The following is a 26990-nucleotide window of genomic DNA, read 5'->3' as shown; positions in this document are numbered from 1 at the left end:
CCGAGGAAAGTGGTAGTTCCGCGTGGAGTGTACTGTAGTTAAATAAACCAATGAAAATCCATCTTTCACCATGACACGGATATCACATCATTGTATGTCTCTGTAAATAGACGCTTGCATGTAGGGGAAATAACTGTTTTGTTTATATTTTCATCGTCTTTTATTCTTATTTTGTTTTGAAGTTTTAGAACTCCAGATTGGGAATTTTTATTCAGATATGGGAAAAAAAGGATACTTTTTGCCGAAAACAGGCTATAAATATTGCCGAAGAAAACCCTGACAATTCATAACTGTATTTTTTATTCATTTCTGAGGGGAATTGATTACCTTTTTTATGGAAAATATGACTAATTTTAGGGAAAATTGGACGATTTTTGGCGAGGGGAAACAGTCGTTTTTCGGTGGTAAATTTAACGAAAAAAATTCACTGACACCTTACATGTAAACAGGATACATCTTCTTTATACTGTATATGTGGGGACTTCACTTCATCTGGTAGGACTTTGTATTGGTACCACTTCTCCAGTTATCATTTTAGGCCTTTTATTTAAAATAATGCACCAATCAGTTATAACCACGACCCCCCAGATCCGAGGGTATACCTGGGATAGCCGGGGAAATGGGCCGTGTTTTTACCTTTCTGGTAGCCCGGCAGTGCCGTGTGAATGCCGTGGTTTTATCTTCGCATTTAATATAGTGGGGAATGGGCCTTACCTATGGTCCCTGGGGTGCGGGGGCATTAGGCAGGGATTTTACCATCAGTTCCTACCCGCAGTGCAGAGACTTTAGCCAGGATTAGCTGGATCAAAAGTCAAAATGCCCGCTATTCCCCAGACCTCAGGGGGCCGTGGTTACAAGTGACTGGTGCATAATTCAAACAATTTTTTTTTTTTTTATCAATGATCTAAATCATTTTAACTGACCAATGAAACAGAGACAGCCTACCTTAATTAGTAAAAACAGACGCAGCATACAGCGGCAGGTATGATTGACAACCAATAACTCATAATATTAACGCCCAACGATAATTTATAAGTAGAACTATGAAAACGAAAGTTGAATTCTAATAACGGGGTTACTGGCCCTGACATACGCAAAATTTGAAATTATAATTTTCCAACAAAAACACAGCTTTAACTTTTTTAAGCTAATGCATTGCCATGATCCCCTTTCGAACGAATTGTTAGTTTTGGACAGTTGAGTTCCTCACTTCGCATATCTACCTTCCTGTATTATTTGACAGAACGTCGGGTGCTATTTCCCGCGAAGTAATACAATCACAACGAACGAAAATTATTTTATTTGGGATTATATAATTTAAAAGTAAGTTGAGACCATATTGCCAGTGAAATAATACTTAATTTTCACTTTAAATTTATTGCTAAGACTAAAAATATTTTCAAATTTGTATCACATAATAGATCATTACGTGGTATAATAATAAACAATTTCGTCTAATAATTTATCACTTTTAGCGTTGTATTTCAGAAAACTGAAAGTAGAAAATAAGGTAAAGTCTGCACTGTTATCATACTTTATCTGCATTTTTAAAAAAAAATAATAGGTCAATTAGTTTTATCAATCAATGAGTACAGTCATGTGGGATAAAAACGTCTTACTATTGTACGTGTATAAATGTTTGTCATAATTTTTCGCGACTTGTATTTAATAAAGTCTTTTTTATTCTTCTAGGATTACAACAGACAGTGAACACTTACAAATTACAAAAAGTACTTGTATGATACAACTTTTACGTCTGTGGTAGCTGTCATACATGCATACAGAACAGAACATATCGTATAAAATGTAAACTTTACATGTTTTGTGCAACATTTTTATTAGTATTTCACAAAAAACTGAAGTTTATGTTTAAATGAATATGTTCTGTTTATGCATACAGAAACCCTCGCACACATTAATTTACTTTGCAACTGTGCAGTACAAATTAACTACATCACTGAACAGGGTTTCCACCAGGAGGCTTGTCGGGACTGAGTAATGAGGTGGGGCTGGGCTGGGCTGGGTGTCCCCTCCCTATGTCGAGATTTTTTTAATAATCTGCTATAGAGTCCAACTATAAAATTGTTGATTTTCATATTTTTTTTATCATCTTCATATTTTTTTGAATCTTCGGAAGTTTTTTTTATGAAACAATTTCACATGGTAGTGAGTAGTAATGTTTATATTGACACCGGTGACTTACCCAGTGAAATGTGTAAAACGTGGCTGCCCTGGAGTCTGATGTCCTTGTACTTAAAATGCGGTGATCACGTGAATCATGCTTTCTTACTAAAAAATCAACATTTAAATGCTATAAGGTATGATATATATCAAACACTCATTTATTCAGATAGGAGACTATCAAGTAGAAAGAATATATCTATATTCTATCATACTACGACAATATCGCGAACTTCATTTACCTTTACGCCAGTTGATGTCATTTGCATGCGTGTGCATGTTTTTACTTGAAGGACGATGAGATTGCCGCACTCATAGGAGACATCAGGAGTTTGCAATTAGACATGTTGATATTTTTAGATGGAATGATTTGTTTTTTCGTTTATAAAACTTCAATCAAAACTTCAACTTCTATGGAAACTTCTACTTAATTTGGCATTCTTGATTTTTAATAACTCAATTGCAATGTCAGGGTGTGGAACCAAGTGACTTCAACGGGGTTCACATGGTCACCAATGGTGTAAATTTCTAAATAACTTTTTCACAGAAAAGATATGAAAATATTTCTCAGTCTATAAATGACTTCGCTATTTTCTGATTCTACACGTGTGAAATATTTTAGATTTGCTTGTATTTTAAAGATGTAATGCTTGGTCAAAATTTCAACTTAACGAAATTCGTACGCTATATGTTATTTTGGTTTTAGTCCTGAAATACAATGCTTAGATGAATATAGACTTATTCAAGTTTTTAGCTCCACTGGCCAAAGGCCATGGAGCTTATGTCGTCACAGATTGTCCGTCGTGAGTGCGTGCGTGCGTGCGTGCATAAACTTTTACTTTAAACGACATCTCCTCTGAAACTGATAAGCGGATTTTGACAAAACTTCACAGGAATGTTCCTTTGGTGGTCTTTTACCAAAATTGCTCAAATGGTTCCGGTCCATTGCACAATATGGCCGCCAGAGCTAAAAATAGCAAAATCTTTAAACGACATCTCCTCTGAAACGGTTCGGCAGATTTTGATGAAACTTGACAGAATTGTTCCTTGGGTGGTCCTTAACCAAAATTGCTCAAATGGTTCCGGTCCGCTGCACAACATGGCTGCCAGGGGTAAAAATAGAAAAACCTTTAAACGACTTCTCCTCAGAAACCGATGATCGTATTGCAATGAAACTTAACAGAAATGTTCCTTGGATGGTCCTTTATCAAATTTGCTTCAATGGTTTCGGTCCACTGCACAAGATGGCCCCCAGAGGTAAAAATAGAAAAACCTTTAAACGACTTCTCCTCAGAAACCGATGATCGTATTGCAATGAAACTTGACAGAAATGTTACTTGGGTAGTCCTTAACCAAAATAGCCCAAACAGTTCTGGTCTGCTGCACAACATGGGCACCAGAGCTAAGAATAGAAAAAAACGTTAAACTACAACTTCTCAGAAACCGATTATCAGATTTTGATGAAACTTTACATAAATGTTCATCGGGATGCCCTTTAACCAAAATTGCCCAAATGGTTCCGGTCCGCTGCACAACATGGCTGCGAGAGTTAAAAATAGAAAAACCTTTAAGGACTTCTCGTCCGCAGTCTTCACGAAAAACATTTTAACCTACTAGCCAGTTGGACTAGCATAATGGCATATTTTACTAGTCCGAATGACAATCTAGTAGTCCGACTATTTTGCCACATTATAAAACTGTATGCTTGAGGTAAATACCTATTTCAATTGAGCAGCTTGCAGTTTGAGTAAACATTTCTTTATTATGATGCTCATGCAGTGATAGGGAGTGACATCCTTCTGTTGGGAATAGTGCTCCTTGTTTTTCAGAACCTATGGGTACTATGTAAAAACAAAAGGCATCTTGCTTGAATAGACTGTAATAATATCAACATGGTTAGAAAAGAAATGCCATGCTTTAATAGCTTTGATTACATTTTACTACTGAATTACCTCCCTTTAATAGAAAAAAATAATGTCTTAATTTTTCACCTATAGCATCTTTAAATAATTTTTAAACAATAATAATTTATGAGTAAACATATAAGCATAAAGTTCTCACAAAAGATCAATTTAAAAACCTTACATTTATACATAGGAAAGTATATATAGACTGAACATTAATTTTCGTTTAAGTGACATTCTGAAAGTTTATGAAACAGCTATTTTTAGTAACTTAAATGGCCGAAAAGTGTAAGTGAAACACCAAGTCGATTCTATCTCGTCAGTTCTTGTTCAGGTTAGATATTTGCTTCATAATCTATTCAGATTAAATGTTAACCGATGATCAGATTTTGATGAAACTTGACAGAAATGTTCCTTGGGTGGTCATTAACCAAAATTTGTTAAATGGTTCCAGTCCACTGCACACCATGGCTGCCAGAGCTAAAAAATATAAAAAACTTTATACGACTTGTCGTCGAAACCGATGACCTTTTTTCGATAAAACTTGACAGAAATGTTTGTTTGGTGCTCCTTTACTCAAATTGCCCAAATCATTTCGGTCCACTGCACAACATGGCAGCCAGAGCTATTAAAGTAAAAAAATTTTTTAAATAACTTCTCCTCAAAAATTGATGATTGTATTTCTATGAAACTTGACGAAAATGTTCGTTAGGTGGTCTTTGCTTGAACCTTTTGGCCAGTGGAGCACAGGCACTGATGTGCCTCTTGTTGTGTTAACTCATCTTATATAATTTTTGTGTTTTAGTTCAATCAAAATCAGTCACATACCAATGAAAGTAGAACTAACTATGGAACTATGAAGATTTTTTCATTTTTACTTACATTCAGCATAAAGTTCCATAAATGTTATTCCTTGATCTTCACTTATTTTTTACTACTTATTTATTTCACTACCATTTTGATATTATTACTGATATTGTTTATTAAAAAAAAGTTTAAATCCTATGTAATCCAAGTGGAACAAATTTTTAAAGAATTTCACACATCTTGAGTAATATGAATTAACAGCACATAAAAATATGGCAAATAAGCATATAATTAAGTTCTTTGAACATTTGAATAATTATCACTAAGTAGGGAGTGCACAGTAAATAGTTTTTTTGTATTTTTCAATGTGGCTGTTATTATTTAAGAAATGAATTGCGGGATTGATGTCATTATCGGTGTATGAACGCAATTGGGCTGGTCAAAAGGACTCCACACATACTTTGACCAGCCCAATTGCCTTCATATCCCCGATACTGACATCAATCCTGCAATTCATTACTTATATACACCATAAGTTCATTATTTCATTCAAGAATTGTTAAAAAAATACTTTTATTCATTTAATAAAAAACATTCAGTTATCCTTCCTTATACCCATTCTGTAAATAGAAAGACATGACTGTAACCAGAAACATTTTATCAAATGACGTCACAATAACGCGGGAAAAGATCAACCACTTGAAATCACTTTTAGACATAAAATTGAAACACTTATGGCAACAGTACATTTAACATATCATAAATTAACTCTTTCCAAAATGTTACTTTATATGTTACGGGACACAATACAAACAATAACAAGATAAAAAAAATCATGTATATTGTTATGCGATGATTCCTGATCCGAACATATCCGAAGATGTTGCGTTCATCGAATGATAACAGCAATTGCCGGAAGGCAGTTAATTTAAGGAATGGAAATTGAGGTGTTATTATTCATGTATGAGTCTAATGTGATAGTGTGTTGACACCTTTTTCAATGTGCTGTTATTTTTTTTTTATGTACGACTTTCATGTGATTTTGTGTTGAACATTTTTTTTTCATTTTATGCTTATGTTAAATTATATATATGTTAAATTATATATATATAATTGTGTTATTTTGATTATTTATTATCTCTTGAATGTGCCCGATTTTATACATTCAATGTATTTTTCAAAAGTCTGAGAGTACGAAACGGTCAGGGTACTAAATGACTATAAACCAGCCCACCAGTAGTCATTCTAAAATGCCAGCCTGGCTTCTTTTTTATGATGTTTACCCTGTGGCAATTTAGTAAGCCCAACAGTAGCTTAAGAACTTCAACAAACACATTATATAATTATTTTTGTGACATTTTTAAGTTGCAGTAAACATTAAAAATAAATCTACATTAATGTTAAACTTGGAAAGCTAGTACAAATTGACCACATCATGGAAGAGATAGCCCAACAGCAATGCTTTTGTTCTTGACTTGTTTACACACATCCCGTTTTCTCTTTTTTGGAATCAGACTCCCTCCATGATTCGTAGCTGTAATAAGTCGCTCATAACTTAGGTTTATAGTTCTAGTTTCTGCCTTTCACTATGTGAACATGGACATCATGTCCCTATCAAATAATCAGATTATGTGTATCACTTTGATGCTGCCTAGCTATATGCCTTTCTGATTTGGAACAATGTATCATTTTAACTAAAAGTGGGAATTCCATTTTTGCTTAGAAATGAACAAGAGTGCTTTAAAAAAAAAGATGTGATTAAGTTTGTTTCTTTAAGACTTTAACAACCAATTTTTTGAGGAAAAAAAATATAACATAAAATAGGAAATCTTATTTTCACATTTGGGGCGAAAAGTGTGGGTGCAGTGTCAGTTGATCAAAGTTCAAGGTCACAGTCAGCATTCTCATGAAACTTTGACTGCAGTTCAAAGTTTAAAATGTTTCTCTTCTGAGACTCATAAAATATGTACTACTATTAAACCATCTTTATTCAATTAACAACATGTTTCTAACAAAGTGGGGCATATAGGTCATGTTGTACTATGATCTATATAGTATACAAACTACAACAACATCTCAACATTGAGAAATGGGAGATTAACTTGTCATCACTAATACAGCTCAGCCAGTACTGCAAGATGAATGATGATGCCAATTGAATTATGATTCAAGACCAGTTAAAGCGAGAATAATAGTTCTCACTGTACATAAAACTTAATACCTACTTCATTTTCAGAACACCAGCACATAGTGAGCACAATCACTGAGGCAGGATGTTTAAGGCATTGGATCGTCCCCACTATGACACGCTTCAGCTAAACAGATCAAAATCCAAGAAGACTCAAGGGCCGCAAGCACGACAAGTTTCCACCCTGGCGGATCTTGCAGCTGTCACGCTCAATTGGCACTCAGCTAAACTGGAAGATGGAATGCAGGTGTGATACATGTATTTAACCATGAATAATAGAAACATTAGGTCTCACACCAAATGCTTGGCTTTTTAACCCTTAATCGCATGTATATGAGTTTGGCCGACATTGCCCATTAGCGCATGTAAACACATAGTCCAATAGACTACCATAATTCTGTGTATTATACACTGGAACATCAATCTTCATCTTTTTAATCTGGAAATGGGTCTTTATTTAAGATGGGGTAATAAAATTTAGATCTCAGCACTTTTTGATCGATTAATTCAATGAAGTTATGAAATTTTAAAGTAATGGTACGAGTCCATCTTTGAAACGCATTTGCAGGTGACATTAAATAATTGTATATATTATCATTGAAACCATTCATTAGATAATTTAATGATCTGTAAAAAATATATTCACATGGAAAAAATTTGGCCACAATTATTGCGAGTAATACTGATATAAAGGTCATACTGGTATATATATTTGCACTTTTCCAGTATGCCATTAAAGGGCCTATACAAATAAATATCAGTAAGTTGGCTATGACTGGGAGGTGTGATCTGGCCACTTGTCTATGTGCTAAAGGGTTAAGGGTACTACTTGGAAACTCTTCCAAGCGTAACCAGCTCAAAGGATCTGAATTCATTTAGCAAAAAACTTAAACTTGTTTTTACAAAATGAAAAATTGTTTATCATGATAATTATAATGATGTTTTTCTTAAAAAAGCTGAGAACTCATCAAAGTCAAAATTCATTTTAACATCATTTATCCCAACACGGATTATCCGAAATTATAGCTTTTTGAATTTATGTTTTATTTAATTGAAATTCTATCAATAATCCGAAATCGCTTTTCCAAAATATCGCTATTTTGAAGTCCAAATTTGGCATAAATTTCACACTTACTTTTTCATCCTTGTTTCGAACCTCGTAGTTTTCACACCATACTGCCATAGCACTCCGGAATTGGTTGAGGTGATAATGAAGCACATTGTCATAAAGCACTTGTAAAAGAATGGCATTGAGTACACATTTGCAACAAACATTGATGTCAGATATTGGATGATTTTTGGGGGTGGAGGAGTTTTTATATGATAGCTGGTTTACAGCTTCAAATATTATCATTTGAAATATCTATTTCAACAAATTTGATAGCCACATTACACACATGACCCGCTAATGAACAATCCAGAGATACCCGGTAACCAATCTGATAGGATATCTGGATCAGGAGTAAAAGGGAAGGGTGGGAAGCGGTGCCACATTTGGAAAAGCTTCCAGGGGAAGTAGGACGCCGTAAAAGAAGTGGAGGGTGAAGTGAAGTCTAAGACACAGATAGCTTAAGCGTTTGGCATACCAAACAGATGGAACATATAGGTCAATTTTCTCTCTAGAGGTCAAACAAACAAATTCAACATGTTGGTAACGTGTATCCAACTTTGCAGTCTTCGAGACCTATTTATAATTTACGTCAGCAATTATTCGCGAACGCTGTAATTTTTTAAGAATTGTTAATCTGAATTATCATTAATCCATTTTTTTTATCTGGTTCCCAACAACAATTAATGGTGTGTAAATGTATAACAAAAATTATATAAGAATAAAATATTGAAATATTTAGTTACATGAAAAATATTGACTTGCACTTACCATTTTAAATTGTCAATACTGGTTGGAGAGCAGTAGCCGGCGGAAAGCAGTAGCCGGCAATCACTTTTTATTCGTGTTTTTATAAATCTTCTTGAAGAAGGTGAGAATGGTCGAAAAGAACCATATCCAAGCAACACTATTTGCATCGAATCCAACACAAAGCGTAAGTTTTAACATTTTGTTCACAAAAAATATTGGAAATGTCAAAAATTTCGCCAACTTTCTCGTGGGGGATGCTCACGTGAATGTTACTTCGCATGCGCAATTAAATAATTTGCATATCTAATTTTAGCACTGGCATTTACCGACAGTCAAGTGTTGGTTATGAATGATTATTCGTTGATGAATCACAGCAAAATGTATTTTTTTTAAAAACCTGTTGAAATGATATTTTTATTTTGCCCGTCAATCGCTTTCAAACAATATTGACACATATTCAAAATTTTCTGTTGCCATGATATGGTTTTAGACGCGTTGTTAAAGCGAGACTACTCCAGCGCTTGGTTACCAGTATTACTTCCCTGTTCAATAGAGGCGCTCCATGGGGAAATTATACTTAACAAGCCGTAATTAACTTATTCAAAAGTCGACAATGCATTCATTCCTTGTTAGATGAAATTTATAATGAACAATGATAAAAGGTGAAGGCAAAATAATGTAAATTTTCATATTTGAATGAAAACTATTGATGAACGTATAAAAAATAAGTTATGAACTATTATGGGACTACTATAAAATCATGCATTTATTTACTTTGGCAGTATTATTAATTGCATGAAATAATATCAGTTTAAATCCAGCCTGATATCTTCAAAGTCCAGATGTTGATAAAACGTTTTCCGAAAACCAAATTTGATATTGATGATCGTAAGTTACCTGCAGTATAAGTGCAAATGAGGAACGTGCAAAACAGCATGAGGAAAAGCTAAAGAGAAGGCTTGAGGAGGAGGAAGAGAGGCTTGTGAAGAGAAGAAAGAGGGATGAGGAAAAGATGCAGAAGAAGAGAGAGCATGCGGAGAAGGAGCGATTTGGGCGTTTGGCTGAGAGGAAGTACACGTGTGGAGTGTGTGGTGTCCGTGGTAGAGTGAATGATGATAAAGAGGGTGTTGAGTGGTATGGGTGTGACAGAGGGAATGAATGTGCATCGAGTGGATGGTATCAATTTGAGTGTCTGTGTCCGGCTGAACAGTATGATCAAAGGGCGAGTCTTTAAGTAGGGGCAGAATGGTTTTGTGTGTTTTGCTTGGGCTTAGAAGAATAGACTGATTATATTAATCATGTGCCTGGTACCGTTATAACTGTTGTGTTGTTTTATTTGTAACTTACTTTTATAAAACAATCTTATTCATGTACTTGCTTTTATTTGTAAAACTGTGAAACCATTTATTTATTTAGTTATGAACTTATTTATTATTTTTTCATCCAATCCCATCCCATCCTATCCCATCCCATCCCATCCTATTTATTTATTTGTTTGTTTGTTTGTTTGTTTGTTTGTTTTTTTGTTTGTTTTTTTGTTTGTTTGTTTGTTTGTTTGTTTGTTTGTTTGTTTGTTTGTTTGTTTATTTATTTATTTATTTATTTATTAATTTACGTTTGTTTGTTAACATATTTATTTAAAATGAAATTGAATTAAGTTAAAATTTATTATTTTCAATCTCGTTTTGTGTTTCTTTTTCCCCTCTTTACATTGACTGTGAAATTTACCATTTAGTTAATATGAACTAAATTTCTAACCTATTATTTGTGAAAGGTTGTATTTTTATGTGAGTCTGAAAAAAAAACTCTGATAAATATCGGATTTATAGTCAAGGAGCGGTATTGAAATAAAACTGCCGGATACTGCTTCTCAATATCCATAAATTGGCACTAATTGATTACCCCTTTTGTGGCCCAAATTGGCACGCGCTTTGTGACGAGACAAATTTTAATATTGTAAAGTTAGAAGACCTCAACCCCTAGTTTAATAAAATGTAAGAATTATTTCTGTTACATTTCGATCTACCGAGAAAATCTTCAAAAACATGCAAAAACTGCCGGCTACTGCTCTCCAACCAGTACCTTCATGTGATTGTTCTTAATATAAGCTTTGAATATACAACTGCTGTTGTGTATTAATTCTAGATATTCAAATTAATAAGTTAACAAAACGAGGACATGTTGTTTTCTGCAGGATATTCCCCGACATCTACTGCCCCACATACTCAAGCTCGCCATTCTCAATGATCAGGCCTGGGCGGTCATCACGCTTATTGCCAATTGGCCATTCCAGACACTCAGGTAAATATGATCATGTTAGTAAGAAAATGTTATCTACAGGATATTCCCCGACTAAGCCTTATTCTAGACATTGCTTGGCTCAGACTAAGCCTTATTCTAGACATTGCTTGGCTCAGACTAAGCCTTATTCTAGACATTGCTTGGCTCAGACTAAGCCTTATACTAGACATTGCTTGGCTCAGATATCTTGACAGATTCCAATGGAAAGATTCTGTAAAAATGAGCAAAATTTCTCAGTGCTGGTTCTGACTCCCAATTCAGTGATTTTAGCGATAACTTTCCTCTAGTTCTTGTAAGGTTCCAATGCATGCTCTCAATCATCCTAGGCACCCCAGCATATCATAACCTATATGATACCCTGGGCAAATTGGCAAGTGAAACTTTGTAAATCTTGAATATTCATACGCATTTTCCGACCAATGAAATAGCTGATAACAAAAAGAAAAGAATTTCCTTTGTGAAGAGCTATCGACATATTTAACAATATCCTGCCTAAAACGATTTGAAAGCCGTGATCTCATTGGAACCAAGATTACATCCGTAACTTCTCGGCCATCTGCACCGCATGAGGTGTGTCTCATGCAACCAATCAAGCGGCTGGATTTCACCTTATAAATTATTAATGAGTATGAATATTTTACAGCTGATTTGCCCAGGGTATCATATAGGTTATGATATGCTGGGGTGCCGAGGATGGCTCTCATTGTGCCTAGGGAATGCAGTCGAATATAAATATTGTAAGAAACCATTTACAAAATAGCATAAAAGCTAATTGCATACTTTTGCACGTGTTTAATAAAACTGTTTTTGTTGTCAGGTTCAGTGACATTTTGAACACAGAGGAGGCTGAGGTTTTCGAGGATGAAATGGCAGGGATCAATTATTTTGTGCTGGATGGCCTGACTGGCAGAACAAAGGCATGCAAACTTACGTGTCTGGACTTCACCAACATCATATTGCGTAAGTACTACAGTTATTACATGCTGGACAGCCTCCATCGACATCATACTGCATAAGTCTTTGTCGGTTATTACATGCTGAACAGGCTCCATCAACATCATACCGGTAAGTCCTTGACAGTTATTACATGCTGGACAGCCTCCACCAACATCATACTGCGTAAGTCCTTGTCAGTTATTACATGCTGGACAGCCTCCATCAACATCATACTGCGTAATTCCTTGTCAGTTATTACATGCTGGACAGGCTCCATCAACATCATACTGCGTAATTCCTTGTCAGTTATTACATGCTGGACAGGCTCCATCAACATCATACTGGGTAATTCCTTGTCAGTTATTACATGCTGGACAGCCTCCATCAACATCATACCGCGTAAGTCCTTGTCAGTTATTACATGCTGGACAGCCTCCATCAACATCATACTGCGTAAGTCCTTGTCAGTTATTACATGCTGGACAGCCTCCATCAACATCATACCGCGTAAGTCCTTGTCAGTTATTACATGCTGGACAGCCTCCATCAACATCATACCGCGTAAGTCCTTGTCAGTTATTACATGCTGGACAGCCTCCATCAACATCATACCGCGTAAGTCCTTGTCAGTTATGACATGCTGGACAGCCTCCATCAACATCATACCGCGTAAGTCCTTGCCAGTTATTACATGCTGGACAGCCTCCATCAACATCATACTGCGTAATTCCTTGCCAGTTATTACATGCTGGACAGCCTCCATCAACATCATACTGCGTAATTCCTTGCCAGTTATTACATGCTGGACAGCCTCCATCAACATCATACTGCGTAATTCCTTGTCAGTTATTACATGCTGGACAGGCTCCATCAACATCATACTGCGTAAGTCCCTGTCAGTTATTACATGCTGGACAGCCTCCATCAACATCATACTGCGTAAGTCCTTGTCAGTTATTACATGCTGGACAGCCTCCACCAACATCATAGTGCGTAAGTCCTTGTCAGTTATTACATGCTGGACAGCCTTCAACAACATCATACTGCATAAAACCTTGTCAATTTATACGTGCTGGAGAGCCTTACTGGCGGAACAAAGGCCTGAAATTGAAATTTCTGAACTTCACCAACATCATACTGCTTAAGTCCTTTTTGCTAGAAGTTAAAATTAGCGTTTCTCAAAAATAAACAATACAGCAAAATGTTCAATGTATGTATTTCAAAATGAAGTAGTGAGTTACTTGTTTCTCTCAGATGTCTGAATAAGAACAACCTTTTGCAAGCCCTGCACTTGTTCAATTCTCTCTGGGTTCTTAAGTTCTGGATTTCATAAAAGGCCTTGTTGAAAACTTCATGACTGTACACGGACTGAAGTAGGAAGTTTAGTCAAGTCATGCTACTGTTTGCAAATAAACTTAGCATTTCAAGTCATTGAAGCATTGTAAGATCATTGCTTTAAGTGAATAGGTTAACTGATTAACGCAGGGCCTGCAAACTGACAATTTCACCTCAACACCACTATTCTAAATAAGTTAAAGGAGATTAGAATACTTAAAATTATTACTGCATTTAGTGGCAATATTGTACATGTAAGATTTTCATTCTACCATTATACTTTCATGACACATAATTATCATGCTACTAACTTCTAATCCAACACCCGATGTTACACTTTTCGTCAATAATTCATGCTCATATTTTCAGACACCAGCCTGGTGAGACAGATGATCCAGGCCTGGCCGCTGTTGTCCCTCACGAAATCCAAACTCAAACCTAAAACCCTGGCAAAAACTGTGGCCAAAACTGCCGGTAACTTGAAGAATAACTTGAAACTAGAAGGTTTTTCTCAGATTTTGCATAAGTTGCAATTGGGTGAAATTATAGCAAACTTTGAAAAAGAAAGTCCTGGACTCACTGTAAAAATTGGAAATATATATGATTTTAAAGTGATGCCCAATTTTAATTGTGTCAAATATTAAGAAATTGGATGGAAAAAACTCTGAATCCGTTCACCTTATACTTAATAATTAATATCATGAAATGTAAATAGTCAAGTCACAATCTTTAAACAGATTATTCAGATAATGGTCAGTGCTTAGTGTGTCTGTTTGCTTGTTGCTGTCTGATGTAGCAGCTTAATAGCAGATTGCAACATGTAAATAATCCTGATTTAGGCCACAGCAAATTGATGTTTCATTCTATAAATTTATTGAATCTTTTTTAAGTAAATGATAAAAAAAAATATAAAGCAAGCGCCACTATCTTTTTAAGTTCTTGTTCATGGTTATCATTTTAGATACTAAATAAAGGAAAAATTGCTTTCGCCTTCACCCTCTCCTGCTTTTAAACGCTGTTTCCAATTTTTCTCCACCAAATACCCATACAACAAAAGGTTTAATTGGTACAGCTTTAGCTATTTCTGACTTTGTTCTTGCAGGTCTAGACCAAGTGAAGCTTTCATTCGAAATAATTCCAAAGATTCTTGCGGAGAGGTTAGACAATGATGTCATCCGCTTCGCTACCAGCAGAATAAAACTTCCAAGAGGTAGGGAAATTACAAAATAATGATTTAAATGATGTTATTTTTGTAGATGTGTATATCGTTAATCTTTCTTTACCACAATTTGGAATAATCATACATGCTGGTAAAGTTTTACGCAGACATTTTGTATTTACGTGTAACAGCATATAAGATGAGCATGGTTTGTGTAGACTGTTAATTTTTAAGTTTCTGTTTTGTATTTAAAAGAGTGTTTTTCTTTGATCTGCTTGAAAAAAAACATTAATAGTTCAATGTAGCTCTTGCTTTTATCCGTTAGACTTAAAGTAGATTTTGAATCTTTTTCCGTAAGTTCAATTTTAAGGTGCAAAAATCATTTTTTCAAGAAGGGGTCATTGTCCCTAAGTCATCATCAAAAAATGGCCCAAAAAAATCCATGAATGTGAGCTAAATGTCTTGGCATATTTAGTTAGTACTAATTTTTATAGGCAGACACTTATACCACTAGACCACTCCATCCTCTAATACTATGTTTGTTTCAGGTCAGAGACTGGAGATCAAGCTGGATGATGTATATTTCACAACCCAGAGCATGTTCTTCCTCGACTACATGATCGTCAACTGCCTCAGGGACATTACTCCTCTCCATGTTACAGTGGGAAACATTCATATCAGGTAGGATGCTTTTGAGCTATATGATTTATGTTATTGGTGTCGTCATCAGCGTGCAAAACCCTATATCCTGGTCAAAATTTGAAAACTGTTCAGGATATTCACATGAAACTGTGTACTTTATTGTTGTATGTTAACAGTAACAATACCGCGAGTATAGCAAGGCCCATAACTCTTGCTTCATTAATTTTTTAGTAATGCCCCATTTTGGACCAAAAAAAACTTGAGTACTTGAAATTGATGACCAGATGAGAATACGAAGTAGGGGCATCTGTGTTTTATCAACACAATTCTAGTTGAGTTATGCCCCTTGTTGGACTGAAAAAAACATGTATGGTTACATGTTTGTCCTTTCCTTCAATTTGATTGGTCAATAAGCACTTGAAAATGATTAAACTTAAGGTAATCTCATTCAGATACCAAAATTAAGTATGTATGTAGAGCTGCAACAATTCACTTTAAGCTCGATTTGATCAGATTCCGATATAAAAACATGTCGATTCGATTATTTTTGCTTCAATTCATGTTTTATTTACCTATTGTTGCTATTTAATATTAAGTTTTTTATCTAAAGGTTGTTAAATCATTGCAGTTATGAAAAACTAGAGAAGTGTTCATCAAGAACAAATTTTGATTAACAAAACTTTCTGTTTACAAAGTTAAATAACAAATAAAACATCAGATATTATAACAGAAACTATCTGTTGATAATATTTAAATATTCATTTAAATTCTATCGACAGATAGTGTCTGTTATAAATGTGTGGTGTTTTTCTGTACATGTCGAATTTTAAGATTTGAGTGTTTCTCTTTTAAATGCTGCATCAGGAGATTAGTCAAGCTGCCGTACTTGGATAACTTATGTCATCGATATAAGTTTTACATGTTGCTCTTTGTATCAATCTGTGCAGGGCCTTAAATGTGCACACACTCTTGATTATAGTTTTTTAGGAGCATCTTCAAATGAGGGAGACACCATGTTACTAGGCTAGTAAGAATGAAACTCTATTATTGATTGGATGCCAGATTAACTATTAACCAATTGCATGCCCCGTTTCAAAAGTCAACATGTTTAAAGTGCGGATATAATGGGTCATTTTGTGGCATACATGTTTAATATGCATATAGAAGCGAGTTTTGGGGGTTTCTGTATCAAATTGGCGAGTTTAAAACCAGTTTTTTGTGCATAGGAGTGAATCATTGCACCTCTTTATGTATGTAGGTTGTAAGTAGACATGGTTGTGATAGAAATAGAGCATTTAGTAGAAAAATGGAAAAAAATGAGTCTTTCACATGATGATATATTTAGCATGTCAAATTAAATACATTAAAATCAAAATTTGATGGCAATACAAAATAAATTCATTTTATGATAAATTTATTACAGGACCACATTTTGAGTTGAGGTAACTAGAGCTATAGTCCCACTAAAGATAAAGTTTCAAAATTTCTTTACAGGTTTGCAAGTAGATGAATATGTACAGGGTTTGAATTTAACTGTTTATAAAGGCACTCGCATATTTTTATCCCCCGCCTTGAAAAGCGCATATTGCCGGGCTTTCCCGATTCAACCATTTTTGAAAGAGTTATTGCCCTTGGCTTATTTTCCATTTAAAATTGGTTTCTTCGCAACTCCTCTTACGTTTTTCATATTGATGATCATAAAGTGAAGCAGCGCATATTGTCTGGCTTTTGCGATTTGACCATTTTTGAAATAGTTATTGCCCTTTGCTTATTTTACATTTAAAATTGATTTCTTCGCAAATCCTCTTACATTTTTCATGCGATTTCTACCAAACTTTACCAGATCTTTCCACTTGCTGTATTTTGCAAGCTTGAGGATGTTTGCCCTGTGAACAATTGCTTCCAAACGCATTTAAGTCTTCAGTTTCGATTGTATCTCGATCAAACCCTTAAAATTGTCAAAATTGCTATAATACAGCCCGTAAACCCAAAGAGCCTCCATTTATCATCCGATCTTCACTAAACTTAGGCAGTAGTTTAATATTGATAAGACCTCTGTTTTTTCGAAATCCAGCGTGATTCGCCCTTGCATGACTGGATTATGGGCCATGAATTGGCATCATTTCTGTAATCAATCCAGTCTCATGTTCGCATTGCATGTTGTATGTTACAAGACTGTAATAATGTTGCCCATGAACTAGCAAAATGTACTATTAGTATGTTTCCTTTTACCCAAGTACATGTTTTGGATAGAATATACAAGACATGCCAGTAGAGTATAGGCCTCTTGTTCAATGTTGTTTTAATATCTCATAATTCAAACAAAAAAATAAGTAATATTGATATGAATAATGGTTAATAGTTTTTCATCAAAACATTCATTCCAAGAAAAGATCTTAATGGAAGAATACACACTGTCAGTCTGCAATTTGGAAACATGTTTTTGGCAGGAATTGATCTTTGTGATGCAGTGAAGAGATAAAGTTATTTTGCAACAAAACAACTATTCTTCTAGTATTTGTTGAAAAAGCACAGCACGGAGCATTGAGCATTGAACATGAGAAAAATTTTTTAATGTCATCTATAACATTTAAGGAATAAATTGCAGGACTGATGTCATTATCGGGGTATGAACACAGTGGGGCTGGAACTCCATGCATACTTTAACCAGCCTAACTACATTCATATCCCCGATAATGACATCAATCAGGCAATTCATAACTTATATTTACACTAATAGTTAATTGTTTCATTCCAGAATTGTTAAAAAAAATATTTCATTTAAGAAAACCTTACAGTAATTCTTCCTGGCCTATTCTCTAAATAAATGACCCGACCATAACCAGAAACTCTTTATCAGATTGCATCACAACAACGCAAGGGAAAAATCAATCACTTCAAATCACTTTTAAATGTTGAACGATGGTTAGCGATGATTCGTGATTCAAACATATCTGAAGATGTTGCATTCATCTGAAAATATTCACAATAGCTGAAAAGCAGTTCCTTTAAGGAATGGAAGTTGGGGTGTAAATATAAATATTTTAATGTGACATAAATAACTCCTGTAAAAGAATATGCAATTATAAATGAACATGTATATGCATTGTATTTCAGGTCAGAGATCATTGATGGTGACATCATCACAGATTCACTTGCCCCTTTTGTTGTGCTCAAAGGACAGAATGCAGAGGTATATAGCCTGATACATGCTTAATATTTCTATCTTGGTCTGCAAATATTATTGATTGATGGTTTCATATATTTCTCAATGTCAGAAACATTTTTACATCAAAAGATGCCAAGCTGAAATAAAAAGGAATGTGGTGCTACTTCGCAAGGTTTATCTATTCACCCCACAGCCACTAGAGGTTTATCTATTCTCCACACAGCCACTAGAAGTTGATCTATTCTCCCCACAGCCACTAGAGGTTTATCTATTCTCCACACAGCCACTAGAGGTTTATCTATTCTCCACACAGCCACTAGAGGTTTATCTATTCTCCACACAGCCACTAGAGGTTTATCTATCCTCCACACAGCCTCTAGAAGTTGATCTATTCTCCCCACAGCCACTAGAGGTTTATCTATTCTCCACACAGCAACTAGAGGTTTATCTATTCTCCACACAGCCACTAGAAGTTGATCTATTCTCCCAACAGCCACTAGAGGTTCATCTGTTCTCCACACAGCCACTAGAGGTTGATCTATCCTCCCCACAGCCACTAGAGGTTGGTCTATTCTTCACACAGCCACTAGAGGTTGGTCTATTCTCCCCACAGCCACTAGAGGTTGGTCTATTCTCCCCACAGCCACTAGAGGTTGATCTATCCTCCCAACGGCCACTAGAGGTTTATCTATCTTCCCCACAGCCACTAGAGGTTTATCTATTCTCCCCACAGTCACTAGAGGTTGGTATATTCTCCCCACAGCCACTAGAGGTTTATCTATCCTCCCCACAGCCACTAGAGGTTGATCTATCCTCCCCACAGCCACTAGAGGTTGATCTATTCTCCTCACAGTCACTAGAGGTTGGTATATTCTCCCCACAGCCACTAGAGGTTTATCTATTCTCCCCAAAGTCACTAGAGGTTGGTATATTCTCCCCACAGCCACTAGAGGTTTATCTATCCTCCCCACAGCCACTAGAGGTTGATCTAACCTCCCCACAGCCACTAGAGGTTTATCTATTCTCCTCACAGTCACTAGAGGTTGGTATATTCTCCCCACAGCCACTAGAGGTTTATCTATTCTCCCCACAGCCACTAGAGGTTTATCTATTCTCCCCACAGTCTCTAGAGGTTGGTATATTCTCCCCACAGCCACTAGAGGTTTATCTATCCTCCACACAGCCACTAGAGGTTGGTATATTCTCCCCACAGCCACTAGAAGTTGATCTATTCTCCCCACAGCCACTAGAGGTTAATCTATCCTCCCCACAGCCACTAGAGGTTGGTATATTCTCCCCACAGCCACTAGAGGTTTATCTATTCTCCCCACAGTCACTAGAGGTTGGTATATTCTCCCCACAGCCACTAGACGTTGATCTATTCTCCCCACAGCCACTAGAGGTTGGTATATTCTCCCCACAGCCACTAGAGGTTTATCTATTCTCCCCAAAGTCACTAGAGGTTGGTATATTCTCCCCACAGCCGCTGGAGGTTGATCTATTCTCCCCAAAGTCACTAGAGGTTGGTATATTCTCCCCACAGACACTAAGGTTTATCTATTCTCCCCACAGACACTAGAGGTTGGTATATTCTCCCCACAGCCTCTAGAGGTTGGTATATTCTCCCCACAGCCACTAGAGGTTGGTATATTCTCCCCACAGCCAATAGAGGTTGGTATATTCTCCCCACAGCCACTAGAGGTTGGTATATTCTCCCCACAGACACTATTCTCCCCACAGCCACTAGAGGTTGGTATATTCTCCCCACAGCCACTAGAGGTTGGTATATTCTCCCCACGGCCACTAGAGGTTGGTATATTCTCCCCACAGCCACTAGAGGTTGGTATATTCTCCCCACAGCCACTAGAGGTTGGTATATTCTCCCCACAGACACTAGAGGTTGGTATATTCTCCCCACAGACACTAAGGTTTATCTATTCTCCCCACAGACACTAGAGGTTTATCTATTCTACCCACAGACACTAGAGGTTTATCTATCCTACCCACAGACACTAGAGGTTTATCTTTTCTACCCACAGACACTTGAGGGCCTCTCACTGCAGCAGCTTGAAGAAGGGATTCTGTGGTTAGTGATTGATGATCTCTGCCGGTTTACTCGCCTTACAGCTCTTGACCTCCAAGACTGTAACATCTATCTCCAAGAAGGCAAGACACGGGCCCGCACTTCCACTCGAGCTCGTCTATCAAATACGCTCAAGTAAAATAAAAAAATTATGATTTTATGCAAACATTTCTGAAGATTCTGTTTCTGTACTGAAGTTCATGTTCTAATTCACTGGAAATCAATCTTATTTGAGTAGAATTTCTAATGACATTACTTTAGGCTACTATTTGCACAATTTCTGCTTCACATAACTTCAAATGCCACACATATTCCAACTACACACAATTTTTACTTCACACAACTTTTGCTGCACACATTCTCATTTCACACAACCTATTTCCCACTTTAGTGCTTTTCAATCAACTTACTTCACACATATTCCTGCTTCTCACAGCTTTTATTAACCAGGTTTTCAACAAAAGCCAGGTTATTAGAATGGGGATGTTGTTGGACGGCGGGCATGTGACAAACATTGGTCTCTGCCCAATAACTTAAGCTAGCATTAAGAAATAGAAATCAAAATAAGTGTGTAGGTAGCTGATGTAGAGGTAGCTTGGGATTGATTTTGAGGGGGTGGGGTCAAGCTAATTGTTACTAAAAATAGATAAATGGTTTCCATTGCGTGAAACATTGGTGTGTAGCTAGCTTTTGTGAAGAGCTACCTTGGGATTACTTTTGAGGGGGTTGAGGTCATGATCAAGTTTACGGTTAATTGAAATAAAAAAATTGTTTTCTGCCCAATTACTAGTTAGAACTGATGGAAGCTACACAAATAAGATACTTAATCAGAGAAACACTCACCCTGCCCCATGGCATACAGTTCCTAACAGCGTCACAGCATATACATTTATTTCAGCCTAACAGCATATATGTGTCTAACAACCCAATGGCATACACATGTCTAAAAGCACCACAGCATAAATGCGTCAGACAGCTGCACATTATACAGGTCTCTAACAGCCCCATGACATACATACAAATGTCTAACAGCACCACATCATACATGCGTTTAAAGATGCACTCTTACTCCAAAATAAGATTTACCACAATTAACACAATTGTTTTAATATTCCAAAAGGGATGAATAAATGTCGAAAACAATTGTTCTTATAAAGGATACCGAGTTTAATTTGAAAGAATTAGCATAAAACACGCTATTTCTACCTAATGAGACTATAGTAGACCACAGTAAATCTTAAAGCATTCACCAATCATTTTGCTCTTTCTACTATTAAATACACGGTTACAATCGTGTAATCAGTAATTGATATTTTTCATAAATTCATTATTAAGTAATTAGTTAAAGGTTTATCAGTCAAAATTGATGTTTCTTACACATGTGTATGCACTGATTTTGAATAAGAGTGTCACTTTAACAGCCCCACTGTATACAAGTGTCTTAACAGCTCCTATAAGTGTTACCACATTATACAAGTGTCTAACAGCCCCAAATTATACAAGTGTTTAACAGCCCCATGATATACAAATGTCTAACAGCCACACGGCATAAACGTGTTTAACAGCCCCATATTATACAAGGGTCTTACAGCCCCACGTTATACAAGTGTCTAACAGCCCCATATTATACAAGTGTTTAACAGCCCCATGATATACAAATGTCTAACAGCCCCACGGCATAAACGTGTTTAACAGCCCCATATTATACAAGGGTCTTACAGCCCCACGTTATACAAGTGTCTAACAGCCCCATATTATACAAGTGTTTAACAGCCCCATGATATACAAATGTCTAACAGCCCCACGGCATAAACGTGTTTAACAGCCCCATATTATACAAGGGTCTTACAGCCCCACGTTATACAAGTGTCTAACAGCCCCATATTATACAAGGGTCTTACAGCCCCACGTTATACAAGTGTCTAACAGCCCCATATTATACAAGTGTTTAACAGCCCCATGATATACAAATGTCTAACAGCCCCACGGCATAAACGTGTTTAACAGCCCCATATTATACAAGGGTCTTACAGCCCCATGTTATACAAGTGTCTAACAGCCCAGCATTGTACAAGGGTCTTACAGCCCCACGGCATATAAGTGTCTAACAGCCGCACGTGATACAAGTGTCTAACAGCATACGGCATACTTATGTTTACCAGCCCCATATTATACAAGGGTCTTACAGCCCCATATTATACAAGAGTCTTACAGCCCCACGGCATATAAGTGTCTAACAGCGGCACGTGATACAAGTGTTTAACAGACCAGCATTGTACAAGGGTCTTACAGCCCCACAGTATATGAGTGTCTTACAGCCCCACGGCATATAAGTGTCTAACAGCCGCACGTTATACATAAGTTTAACAGCCCCACATTGTACATGTGTTTAAAAGCCCTACGTTATACAAGTGTCTAACAGCCCCACGTTATACAAGTGTTTAACAGGCCCACGTTGTACAAGTGTCTAACAGCCGCACATTATACAAGTGTTTAACAGCCCAGCATTCTACAAGAGTCTTACAGCCCCACGGCATATAAGTGTCTAACAGCGGCACATTATACAAGTGTTAAACAGACCAGCATTGTACAAGGGACTTACAGCTCCACAGTATATGAGTGTCTTACTGCCCCACGTTGTACAAGTGTTCAACAGCCCCACTTTGTACAAGTGTTTAACAGCCCCACGTTGTACAAGTGTTTAACAGCCCCACGTTATAGGTCTGAAAGGACAAATACAGAATTTTACCTATATTTTAATTTGATGGCATTCATTTTTTTATTTCAGATGTCTTACAAGTCTCCGACGACTAAACCTTGCATCAAATTACCTTGTCGGGTGCCTTGGGGAAATTCTTGATGCTGTACAAAACCCACTACAGTTTCTCGGTATTCGTAGCTGTGATTTGGACCAAAGTGATCTCAGTAGTTTAGAACAATCAAAACATGCAGCTAGCATACGAGAATTGAACATTTCAAAGTTGTGCCATTTTTCTTTGTTTGGGAGTGACAATTTAACTCCAAGTGATGTTCTGAAAATGGTAAAACATTTCCCAAATGTGACGGTGCTAAATCTTGCTCAAAATCACTTGACAGACTCAGGAATGGGAGATTTCCTACAGACACTACCAAAGCTCACAAGTTTAAAGGGTCTAGATCTGTCAGGGAACAATTTACAGCTGGACAGTCATCTGTCGTTAGCACGAGCTTGTGCACACATACCTGTAATGCAGTGGCTCAGGCTCTCGAGTGTAGATAGGCTCAACTTAGATGAGTTCTTGGAGAATCTTAACTTTGGCAACCAGGAAATGGAAGGGAAGATAATGAATGCTATGAAGGAGCTTGGTAGAGAAGACATTTCTGTGAACATTTTACCTCCCTCTGTGGCAATCATGGTTGATCTTGTGGACTTCTTTGATTGAAATTTTGACAGTGCTATAAGGTGAAGAAAGCAGACCAATTTTGATGATATTGGACCCAACATTTTGATAGTCTTTGACCCACAATATTAATGAGGTTTGACACAGAATATTCATAAGGTTTAACCCTGAATATTCATGAGGTTTATTCCTGAATATTCATGAGGTTTGATTTGACCCAGAATATTCATGAGGTTTGACCCAGAATATTTATTATGTTTGATCCAGAATATGACTGAGGTTTAAAGTTAAAACTGCTTAATTGAAAGACTGTACAGATATATTAAGTTGTAAATATACAATACTGTTGGTGTAATTTTATATAAATTGAAGGACTGTTGATGATGTTTGACAAATTGATGACAAGTAAACAAATGGTGCTAGTATTGTTATGATGTCTGGCTATAGTTTAAAGGGACTAGAACCCAGATGGTCCAAAAAATGGCAAATACAGTATTTCCTCAAGACAAGCCAAGTTTTGTCAATATGAGCAAGCATAATACAGTACATGGTTAAAAGTATAAATTTGTCGCAATCTCAGCTGAGTTTACCAGGTTAAAAAACGATTCCCAGTTTATTGTGTGTATAGTTAGTATGTGAAAGTCGAGTGTTAAGTACAGATACATATACCAACGTTATTTTTAAATTTACTGGTATTTACCTGGTAGACAAACGAACAAATTTCGAATTGGAAAAAAACGCGAACTTCAAATGATACATGTTGTTCATTATGATAGCACTTTTTATGGAAGTTTTTGACAATTTTATTTTTTCTTGGGTTTGTATCATCTGGTGTCTAGTCCCTTTCACATTAATAGGGCTTAACCTAAGATGGATTTTTCATCAAATGCATAGAATACTGATTTGAATGTAGGCTTCTATTGAAGAATTTAATCAACGTGAATTATGTAAACAGTTATATAATGAAAGAAGGAAGATAATTGAATGTGTAATGGATATCTTAATATACTTTATGACCTAAGGAAAACCAATTTTGTGTGATTAAATTGTTTTGTACCCAGCAAGGGTGTACTGGTAGTGTTTTTTATGGATAACTGATAATCATTATCATGAAGCCAGAAATATCTTTATTAATGGTCATAGTCATTGTTATCCTGTCCAAGAACTTTTTTTACTCAGCCTTGTATGTGTCTGGCTGAATACCTCAAGTTAGAAAAAGAGTTCAATACTCATGGGGGGAAGATACTGCATATCACACTGCATTTGCTTGAATGTTTAGGCTCATTACTAAATTACTCATGAAATAATGCATCTTCTGAAAAAAGAACAGAACATCTCTATGTGGTATTTACCTCACGATGGTATAAACCTTTCTATGAGGTATGTACCTCGCTTTGTGGTATGTACCTGTCAATGTGGTTTGTAACTTGCTATGTGGTATTCACCTTATTATGTATACCTCATGATGTGGTTTGTAAATTGCTATGTGGTATTCACCTGATTATGTATACCTCATGATGTGGTTTGTAACTTGCTATGTGGTATTCACCTTATTATGTATACCTCATGATGTGGTTTGTAAATTGCTATGTGGTATTCACCTCATTATGTATACCTCGTGATGTGGTTTGTAAATTGCTATGTGGTATTCACCTCATTATTTTGGTTTTAATCTCCCTATGAGGTACATGTATGTACATCAACCCAAATCCAAGAGTTATTAAGTGTACTGCATTCACAGGAGGACATTAAGGGTTTAATGTTGACAAAAAAATGTACTGTTCAGCTTGTTTTCTTAATGTGTTTCACTTTTATTTGTGACATCGCCTTCTGCAAAAATGTCCAGTGAAGACTGTTAAGTGATTTAAAGAAATAGAAAATTGAATTAAAAAAACAAACATTTGGCACCCATCATGTGTAAAATTGAATGAAAAGTTTTTTGTCAAATGTTTTCTAAGCTAACTACAATGGCCTGCTTAAGAGGTGTAACATTTCGCAACTAAATTATTTTCCCTCCACAGGATTTATTGTGCTGACGATGTAACATTTAGAAAAACAGTGCAATATTTATGTAATAAAGAATCAAAAGACATTTTAACATTTTTTGTTCATCAATGTCCAACAATTTTATTAACCAGGTTTTCACATAGTGAAACCTGGTTATTAGATATTAGAATGGCGAACGTCGTTGTTCGGGCGGGCTGGCGGCCTGGCGGCATCAAACTCACCTATGAAACTGAATAACTTTAGTAAGGGTTGACATATCTTGACCAAAGTTGGTTTATTGAGTTTATGGGTACCTTTCATGGGATTGCGTTTGGGGTCCCTAGGGTCAAGGTCAAGGTCACTGTTACTCAAAATAGAAAAATGGTTGAAACTGAATAACTTTAGTTAGAGATGACATATCTTGACTAAACTTGGTCTATAGGAAGAGTTTATGGATACCTTTCATGGGATTGCGTTTGGGGTCCCTAGGGTCAAGGTCACTGTTACTAAAAATAGAAAAACGGTTGAAACTGAATAACTTAAGTTAGGGATGACATATCTTGACTTAACTTAATCAATAGGAATAGTTCATGGGTACCTTTCATGGGATTGCGATTGGGTCCCTAGGGTCAAGGTCAAGGTCACTGTTACTAAAAATAGAAAAACGGTTGAAACTGAATAACTTTAGTTAGGAATGACATATCTTGACTAAACTTCGTCAATAGGAAGAGTTTATGGAGACCTTTCACCAGATTGCGTTTAGGGTCAAGGTTAAGGTCACTGTTACTTAAAATAGAAAAACCGTTGAAACTGAATAACTTTAGTTAGGGTTGACATATGTTGACCAAACTTAGTCAATAGGAAGAGATTATGGATACCTTTCATGGGATTGCGTTTGGGGTCCCTAGTCAAGTTCAAGGTCACTGTTACTAAAAATAGAAAAACCGTTGAAACTGAATAATTTTAGTTAGAGATGACATATCTTGACTAAACTTGGCCTATAGGAAGAGTTTATGGAGACCTTTCATGGGATTGCGTTTGGGGTCCCTAGGGTCACGGTC

At 36.3% G+C, this 26990-nt stretch overlaps 2 protein-coding genes across 6 annotated transcripts in view; one reads left to right on the top strand and one right to left on the bottom strand.

Moving 5' to 3' along the window:
* Positions 1–1264, bottom strand: part of LOC128205615 (uncharacterized) — a 66979-nt gene extending 65715 nt beyond the window's left edge. For 2 of the 4 annotated variants that reach the window (XM_052907365.1, XM_052907369.1), the window contains exon 1: positions 946–1244. The gene's annotated coding sequence lies outside the window, so the exon portion shown is untranslated. Of the gene's footprint in view, positions 1–945 lie in introns of all 4 variants that reach the window. The other 2 variants (XM_052907367.1, XM_052907368.1) reach the window with 2 other exon arrangements.
* Positions 1265–1448: 184 nt separating this feature from the next.
* Positions 1449–26035, top strand: LOC128206691 (uncharacterized). Of its 2 annotated transcripts, none has more exons than XM_052909304.1 (10): positions 1449–1510; positions 7129–7327; positions 11133–11239; positions 12057–12199; positions 13880–13984; positions 14613–14720; positions 15218–15350; positions 18429–18504; positions 20520–20698; positions 23352–26035. In XM_052909304.1, exons 2-10 carry the CDS (start codon positions 7166–7168, stop codon positions 23983–23985), a joined length of 1647 nt encoding a protein of 548 aa, XP_052765264.1. In that variant the 5' UTR covers positions 1449–1510; positions 7129–7165; the 3' UTR covers positions 23986–26035. The 2 variants fall into 2 exon arrangements, with proteins under 2 accessions (XP_052765264.1, XP_052765265.1); XM_052909305.1 differs by lacking the exon at positions 1449–1510 and adding an exon at positions 1525–1623.
* Positions 26036–26990: the final 955 nt, after the last annotated feature.

This window comes from Mya arenaria, chromosome 10 (genome assembly GCF_026914265.1).
Source record: "Mya arenaria isolate MELC-2E11 chromosome 10, ASM2691426v1".
Classification (NCBI taxonomy): Eukaryota; Metazoa; Mollusca; class Bivalvia; order Myida; family Myidae; genus Mya; species Mya arenaria.
The sequence above is the reverse complement of the archived record's forward strand: the minus strand, read 5'-3'. Positions and strand labels throughout refer to the sequence as shown.